This window comes from Antrostomus carolinensis, unplaced genomic scaffold (assembly GCF_000700745.2).
Source record: "Antrostomus carolinensis isolate BGI_N321 unplaced genomic scaffold, ASM70074v2 scaffold9986, whole genome shotgun sequence".
Lineage (NCBI taxonomy): Eukaryota > Metazoa > Chordata > Aves > Caprimulgiformes > Caprimulgidae > Antrostomus > Antrostomus carolinensis.
The window spans coordinates 13,383-22,627 of record NW_010319798.1 but is presented as its reverse complement, the minus strand read 5'-3'; the positions used below and the strand labels follow the sequence as shown (position 1 = coordinate 22,627).

At 39.8% G+C, this 9,245-nt stretch overlaps 1 protein-coding gene across 1 annotated transcript in view; it reads right to left on the bottom strand.

Annotated features, from left to right (window-relative positions):
* The window catches only part of WDFY3 (WD repeat and FYVE domain containing 3), a gene marked incomplete at its 3' end in the record, with an annotated part of 84,341 nt that overhangs the window by 73,235 nt on the left and 1,861 nt on the right, over positions 1 to 9,245 (bottom strand). The window contains exon 2 of the mRNA XM_029085294.1: positions 4,594 to 4,717. Within this exon, the coding sequence (XP_028941127.1) occupies positions 4,594 to 4,717 (124 nt within the window). The remainder of the gene's footprint in view (positions 1 to 4,593; positions 4,718 to 9,245) is intronic.

The following is a 9,245-nucleotide window of genomic DNA, read 5'->3' as shown; positions in this document are numbered from 1 at the left end:
TGAGTAGCTGATAGGACACTGCTTCCCTTTCAGAGCAATTTGAATAAATTCAAAACAGAATCACCTTGTAAAGCAAAGTCACACACAGGACAGGAAAAAACATATAAATAATGAAAAAAAACAAGACGTGCAGTCACAGCATGTGAGATCACTTCCAACACATTCTCTTCTCAACAGAAAAGTTAACTAACATACCAAAAAAGTCTGAAAGCAGCCCCCAAGTCCACTTATTTTAGCGAGAAAGATCCTCAACTCTTCAAAGAGAAGCAGATACTACAAGTAACACTATCAGGAAAGCTTCAGACTTCATTACGGGTGGAGCCCGAAAGGCTACTTATCAGTAGAAGATAAGAAGCTTCCTTCAACTACCATCAGTAACTTAGTCAAAATATGAGATGCACTTGAACAAGTAACAGTAACTCTTGGGTATTTAAGATAAATGTAAAATTAGTTCTGCTGACATGATAGAGGTAAACTGCAATAAAAATGAACAATAAAAGAGTTGGCAGATCAATGGAATATTAAAAAGAATAAAGGTAGGCATTGTCAGAGGCCAAATACAAGCCACTGATGTGGTTTTCTGCAATGGTTCAAACATGATGATGATAAATGTTTATCAATTTGGCCTCCCAAAGTTGTTTGAAGATGAGATAATGATAGTTCTTCAGCAGATCGGTTAGAGAAATGCCTAAAGAGACTAAAAACATTTTTGCTAGTAAGTCAGTGAAATTAAGAGAAAGAGGGGGGGAAAAAAAAAAATCACAAAAAACCTGCCCAAAAATCCAAACAAAAACCTCCAAACCCCCAAAAAACTAACTACCACAAGATTCAGACGGTATAAACTGAAAGTGTTGTTTCTGAAGGTAGAAGGGCTTAGCTGAACAGTCTAGAGGTATGGCAAATATAAATTTAGCATAAAATAGTAAATACTGAGACACATACAGAGAATGTTGCAAATACGGAATGAAATTTTGACTGAAATCAACAAAGCAAGACATAACTGAAATGAATTTAAAAGGTGCATAAACCAGTCATGTACACAGAATAGCACACATGAAATCATTAAAAAAACCCAAACCAAAACAACAACAAACCATCCAATCCAAATTTTTGAAATTTACCTTGAAAGGAGGTTAAAAAATTCCAGCCCTGTGATAAACTATTTTGCTTTCTCATTCTTCAGTTTTCTACCCTTCTGCACAGGTTTCACAGGTTGCCCTCACAACTGTTATATATATGAATATATTCTGACTGGGGAAGGACGTTCCAGGTTGCAGAGCTGCCCAGCACTAAGGGAAATTCTGAACCTCCCTGTGATACCAGGTGTTTATGTCTCCTAATGCATTAAATAACCGGAGCTGTCAGTATACCATTTGGTGTGCTGGAGATGCAGACAATGTAGGACTGAGTTAGAAACCAATTTAAGTAAACACGGAATAACCACTACAAGCTACCAAATCACAGGTTTGCACACCCTCAACTGCCGAAATATGAGAAGAGTGTACTCTGTACTTGCCCTGTTTTTCGCTTTCTGTTCATTACTGACCGCAGCCAGGAACCCACCGTTTGGTTACACGGGTTCACAGTTTGATCTGGGGAGGACAGGACAGCTTTATGCGCTTACCTTTAAGTTTGCAATGTGAAATTATGCAGTAGTTGGGTTTTCTCAGGTACAGGTGCTCACTGAAATGATAAACCAAAAGGTCCCAGGCTACCTGGGTCGGGGCAGCCCCAGGCACAAATACAGGCTGGGTGATGAATGGCTTGAGACCAGCTCTGAAGAGAAGGACTTGGGAGTGGTGGTCAATGAGAAGCTGAACATGAGCCGGCAATGTGCGCTTGCAGCCCAGAAGGTCAATAACCGTATCCTGGGCTGCATCAAGGGTGCTTTTTTGAGAAGTCTTGCTTTTTCAGCCCTGAGCCACACGCATCTATTCCCAAAAGAAAGGTTCATTTCAGAACCGAGACCATGCTAGAAATAGATGTTTGAACATATATTTTAGCACAGTACTACCACAATGTTTTGATCAATTCAGACATGAAACTGGATTTATTTGTGGAAAATTTGGCAGCTAAAAATTTTAAGTATGCAGAGTTATATCAACCATGACCCCACCATCTTCTAAGACAGACTAGATACCCCAGGGCAAGGGAAACCATGCACTAATCCTCATACAGTTACTGCTGTCACCTGCAAATTATCACTGTTGTACAGCAAAGACTTAAACGTACAAGATAATTTAACTCCATTTTAACTGCTTCATTTTTCTTACTCCAAGGTTACACCCATACTAGAGAACAAGACAGTTGAAACCGTAGTCGAACACATAACTACAAGGGCAATGTTCAGAGACTACTTAAGATAAGGTGCTGGCACAGTTAGTACTGAATCACAAAACGCTGTTCTGAGAAAACTACTACAGACTGCCAAGAATAACTGAGATATGCCTCCACGATGGCAGGCATTACTCACATAGCTATTAGCATAAACATTCAAAGGCCTGATTAAAAAATAAAATAAAATAAAATTGCCCTGTGCTCCATTAAGAGATGGAGGAGACGTAAAAAAAAAAACCAAAACCAACCCCAAATGAAACAACCAACCAACCGAAACAAACCAAAAAAACCCTCAACACACCAACAGGTAAGATTTAATCATACCACATTCCCAACTGATCTTTTTATAGACAGAAAGCAAGTTCTTGTAAAATTTCTTCCCTTTAATTAACTATCTAAAGTTGACTTTTGAGAATGTTTGTATGGAAAGTTTCTCTCTAAAACAAGCTCAGCGATTTTGCCGACTTAAACAGAGCAACTCACACCAACAGGAATTTGCACCTGGATATTACCAGAGCAGTTTCCTGCATATAGTCCTTAGCGAAGTTTTTCACTTTTAAAAACATGCTAGGAGATATAATTACTTGTTAATAGCTATTAAGATACACTGTATCTTTTTGTTTGGTACACAAAAGAATGGAAGTTTAAAAAAAAAAAAAAAAAAGAAAAAAAAAGAGAGCCTTCACAATCCATACACAGAATGTTATGTCTTTAACATAAAGTGTATTCTAAAAAGCCAAGAATTTATATTATTTTTTTTTTCAGTACTGCTGGTACTGTGTATCTAGCTCTAAAGAGTTTAACACAAAAGTCTGCAAACTATGAGTTTTACCAGCTTGTTAATTGGTCATTTCTGCAGAGGAAACTGCAACTCCCTGGTCCCACCAAGAGTCACAATGGAACTGCAGAACACAGACCTCTCAGGCCTTCTTAGGTGAGGTCTGAAAAGGGTTTACAAGTAAAAGTAATCTTGATAACAGAGGAAAAATTACTGTTTTCCATTTTAATAAAACCATTGGTACTCATTACATTAAAGCTTAGAAGAGTACCAAACTGTCTTTTAAGTCACTGTGGTTAAGTTTTCAAGTGGGGTAGAAAACAAGAAAACCCTCCAAAACCACCACCACGATGAACAAAATCAACCTGACTTGTGAGGCTTCAACGATGACAACTGGATTATCCCGGAGCAAAGAGGAGAGGTGTGACTTAAGTAATAAACACACAAAAATGGCCATTCTTAACAGAATCCAACTGACTAGCAGGCATAACAGATGTTCCCCCCAAAAAAGGTCAAACTAACACCACCATTCTGCCAGCATGGCTGTTGGACATTATTTCCCCTAAATACCCAAAGAAAAGACATTTTGCGCCTGTTTACCCGTAGAGAACAGGTTTTGTCTGTGATATCTGTTTAGCCATCTGGAATGTTTCACTGTTAGTCACTCTACTTAAAATGGAAAGAAATTGTAATTGGCACAGTTTGTGACTCCTGACTTAATGCGTAATAATTTGCACAGCCTTTTCCAGCCCGCTATTTCCTTATTTACCACCAAATCCAAACTGAGAAGACAGCACAGATCTTAAAATTATCTAGCAGACAAAAACTTGATACTTCTCAGAAACACTCCTCTTCAGAAGAAGAAATCAAAGAGGAAAGCTAATGAAACATGCCTTCTTGGCACACTGTCTTAAGTTATGCAACTCCCAATATGTGGTCAGGTTCTGACATATTCAGGGTTCACCAGAACCAAATCTCGTTCTGACACTTAATAAAGAGAGCAAGAGAGAGGTCTACCCATTTTTCTAGGGCTGGTGGTAGTGGTCCTAATGTGGAACTCACCACACTGTACTTTTATATCTTATTAGCTTCCAGGCCAAGGCCTAATTTTAAAATGCATCTTTTTGGAATGTTAACATATCTGAGGGACAAAACACACCACCAACAGGCACCTCAGGCAAAATACAGCAGCTGTCCATATGCATGTTCTTGGTCTCCTTCTACTAGGAGGTGATGCAACTCCTCTCTCTTTGATGTGCTGTCACGTTTGTGGAACTCAGCTTTCTGTGTAACCCAGGGAGAAAAACTCTAGTCACTGCCTCCTCCTCTCTCTCTCAGCCCAAAGAAATGGAAGACAGCTGTGAAGACTTCTGAGCCTGCACAGCTGCTGTGGATGGCAGCTCAGAGCGTTCTGACTGATTGAACGTCAGTTCATGATGCACACCTCACAAAGCCCAGACTTGTGCCCCATGCAATACCTGTGGACTTATTCGATGCTCTCCGTCGAATTTCAGTCACCATCAATCGTGACACTTGAGTAGTAAACTGCAGGAGGTCAGAAAATTTTTCTGTCATCGTACTTGGAGGAGCATTTCCAAACACCTAAAACAAGAGAAAAATGGATGCATCAAGAAGTCAGTCAGTTTACAAGGATCATTACAAACTACCATCTCCCCATGCAAAGAAGGAGTACTACTATGGAGATTGTAAGTTTTGGTTTTCCTGCGGCAGTATTCATCACTGTACTGGTTTTCAAAGTGCATGCTCTAAGATATATTCATAGTTGGAATTAAGACATCATTCAGGGAGCTAAGATCTGATGAATGATGGGGAAAAAGGGAATCATGAGTTTTCTTGTAAGATGAAAACCTCACAGAGCCCCAAAAGACTGAGATTGTATGTAATGGGGTAAAGATTAGATACCAGAGCAAATTCTCCAACAGGAGTTCTGATTTTAAGAGCGACTCCTTTACTATCTGCTGGACCTAAACATCCCACAGGAGTGAGCTCCATCTACAGAACAGTGTCTGTAAAAATCTTCTAGAAGGGACTAGGTAGTAGAACTGCCCTGTTAAGTCTTCCCTGGATAAGCTGATGATACCAGGAAGCCTCCCAGTGTCACTGGCATCCCAAGGCCTTGTTCTCCTCTCCTGAGATCCTCCTGAACATAACAGCAGTAGTTACTAGAGATTTTTTTTTATAAATTGTCACTTAATTCTAGTGACTTATTCTTCATGATTAAGCATTAATTTGGTTACTAAATCGTTTACTGAATCACATTTAACAGGGAGAAATGTGTTCACTCTGTGGTATTGCACTAAGCTATGGAAAACGATGTTATCTCACAATGAATTAGCTAGTTGTTGAGGTAATTCACTTTTCATTCAAGACTGCACACAAAAAGGAACCTCCATTCACACTTCTGTTGTAATCCTTGCACTAAAATGGTCACAGTAAAAGCACAATATTCATTATCAAGCAAAACATGCAATCCAAATTCTGATATGATCACTTGTGACAGTGCTGAAAAACAGAACAGCCTGCTAAACACCTGAACAGTCTCAATATTTCTCTGCTCATTTACATTTTTCTCCCTTGTGGCTATTTACTTAACCCGCAGGAGTGTCACTGATGAGCCAGGAAGCATAACAGATTACTGTATTATTCTAATAAAACTTTAGTTCAACATGTCATATTTGCCTCTCAGAAAGAGGATGCGATCTACAGCAGTACAATTGATTGATACTCAACAGTTGCTTCACCCTCACCTCCTTTCCCCGGGTGACCCAGTTATATTATTGCTGCTGAGCTGCTGACATACTTGACTGAGTTCACTCAAGTCTAGGGACATCCAGTGAAATCTGCAATATTAGAGTCAACAAGGATGCAAGATAATTGTGGTACCAACTTACCTTGGAACCCCAAAATTACCAAAGAAAACTTAAGAGGCAGAAGACAGAATAACCTTTGTCTAAGTTTGACTTCTGAATTCTCTGAGTATCAGTTGCTCTGGTAGGTTACAGAACAGCCAAAAATATTTTTCCTGTTTACTCTCATTGCAAAGTCACAATGAATTGGAGACAGAAATACAACATTGAAATTGAACACTCAGTTTCCTCAAAACAAAAATATTTTTCACCAAAAACTTCAGCATTTCTCATACAGGTAATTTCAACCACCATTATCAATAAAGAAAGTAAATAGGAGCCCCATCATTACAGGCAGACAACTGTTTTGACAGATGGAGAAAAATGCCCCCATTTAGATTACAGAGTACACAACATTCCCAGGACAGACAATCCAAACTTCCCTCGACCTTTCACAAGACCTCCTTTTGCAGTTGCCTGCATCAGCTCCCAGCTCATCCAAGAGCCACTAACTTCCATAAGGGTGTAAGAAGGTAAGAGGACCTCGAGGCTTGTGTGTGCACCAGTGTAACCCAAGCAAGATAATCCAGACTGCACTGGCAGAGCGTCTTGCCATCAGTAACTGTTTAAAGCTCTTTCACTCAGACCAAGGAAAGAGGAAAAACTAACAGCCCTGTTACCTGGCCTGAGCTTGCCGAGAGTTGTTAGCAGATCCCAGTTGCCCAAAACCAAGTCTGCACTATGTAGAACTATGCATCTGCATTGGTTATTGAGACACTCTTTGACTAAAGGTGGTAATAAAAACCAGGAATGGGATATGAAATATTTTACCAGTAAATCATCTTTTTAATAAGGAAAAGCAAGGCTCTTTCAAGAGAATTTAAACAATGTACCACTTATTCAAAACCAGCCTCTTCATCATTCCATCCAACTTTTTTCATATACTGCAAAAGGGTTACTACTGCGCCAGCAGAGCAATGCTTCTGTGAACACATCAAACTCTGAAAGGAGCCTTTTGAGTCCTCTTCCAGAGGGCCAGGCTTTTCTTAATTATGCACCGATTTAGCTTTTCATTACTATGTGATTCATTCATTTCATAAACCTCCCTGAACAATGAGGGAACAGAAATGGTCTGTAAACCCATTCGTTACTAGAACTCCAAGATATTTTAAACTACAGCATGTTTGAGACACACTGTATCTATAAACTGAAGTTAAGAATGCCTTAGCTCCTCTGGTTACTGATTAATAACCCTCAAAATATCAGGAAGAAAATGGAACTGTATTTCATACAGAACTTTCACATACCTCTGAATGGGGGGGGGGCGGGATGCGGGGAGGGGAAGGGAAGGGAACGGAACAAACCCAAACAAAGCTCATACATGGTTAAGCAAGGAAGCCTCAAAAGAGCTCCTGGATACACTGGTTATTTAACTGTCTGCCTGTTGCTGGCCCCTTGTATGCCTATAGGAAGCAGGCTTAACCTTCCTCACTCCAGATCTCTGCATTCAATAAAAAACAGAGTTCTTCCAGAACTGTTTCCTGTATTTCACTCACACAGACACTCCCTGCTTCCAGCCAAACACACGCAGCTCCCACTTCCAACAGCTTACTCCTCTGTACAAGAGACATTCCGAGTGAGGTACACATCAGGGTATGGTACAGAAGTTTTTCAGGGTTTTCTCCTCCTAACACAGACATCCCAATCTTGTAACAGATAAAGTTTCTATGGCATACCACTGTGGACTTCACTTCTGGCAGTAAGACAAAAAGTACTCGATCTCACTTGAACCTAATCAGTAGAATACAGATAACTACACAAAATAACCGAGGGATTCAGAGTCTGAATTTGCACCAAGTCATTAACTGATACCTTAACACATTTAGAGCTAAGGACTATGTTTGAGAAACTAGAAATTTTTTAAAAAGGAACTTCTAGCAATGTTTTAGTGTTTCCTGATAGCAAAAGTATGTCTCAGAGGAAAGTAATCTCAGAATTTAGAGTAAATCAATATTTACCAATACCTCACCAAAAATCCTATATGAGACTCTTCGGAAAATGAAATATTTCTCCTGTTCCATTTTTTATTCCAATCAGTTTCAGAGTTTGTCTTACTCTGACTCACAAAGTTACTAAGCTAGCAGGATTGTTCCTAAACAAGCTGTACCACAGACAGTTGACACTGAAGAAGACACAAAACTAGGTAAGTCAAGGAAGCCACAGCAGACTTTACACATAAGAAGGTGGCATTAACCAGGTAGGTTAATTAACATAAAAAGGTAAACTGGAAGCAGAAACAAATAGATGACAGCACAACTGCTCAGTCTCTTGAACACAGGAAGACAAGAATGCATTTATATGAAATGCAGGGAAAAAAATCCCCTTGTAATCACAGAACGGTATGGGAGAATCATAGAATGGTACGGGGAATGGGAATGGTAATAGGACAGATGCGACCTGACTGACCAAGACAAATCAGTTTTGTTTGTGCTACACTAAGAGTTTGTTGACAACTGATAATGGCTATCAGGGACTGTAAGAAAGGAAGTGAAAGAGCACAAACAATACATGCTTCCCTCAATGTGCCAGACTACAATTCAGATTTTACAGAGGTTGGGAACTGAAGTGACAAGATCTGGCAACAGCCTCTAACTGTGGCAAGGACAACTCCAAGAACGTCACGGATTAAAAACAGAGTTTGAGGATGGTGCTGTTAAAAGCAAACAAGGAAGAGGAAGAGACACAACCACAGGTAGGGTTTGAAAGCAAAACATTTGGCAAGCACAGAAGAGCATGTGTCTTTGGCATCAAGTTCACCTCAGCAAAGAAGGGAACAAAACAGTTCCTAGGATTTAGAGAAGGGCAAAGTCTACAAAAGTAGATGGATTCTGTTAAGAATAGTGAAGAGACATGGAGAACCTGGGGGAGGAAAAACCTGTGACAAGCAAGGGAAAAACTGGGGTCTAGGAGAAAAGAATAGCCAAGATATATTCATACAGATGGAAATCACAGAAACCATTCACCTTTACAAGAAACCTAAGTGGTACCTGAGACTAGTTAGGTAAAAGCTGATTTTGATGGAGTAAGAAGAAAACTTGGGGCTACTGATTCATTTTTCAGAATGCTTCAAGAAACGAGCTGAATGAAGGACAGTAAGAGAGAATAAACGGTGCAAAGACATGAGTCAACTACAACTAGGCTTCAACAGGGTCAGGTGGAGGGATCAAGAATTAGGACAAAGCCAGCAAGCAGTGTAAAGGGGA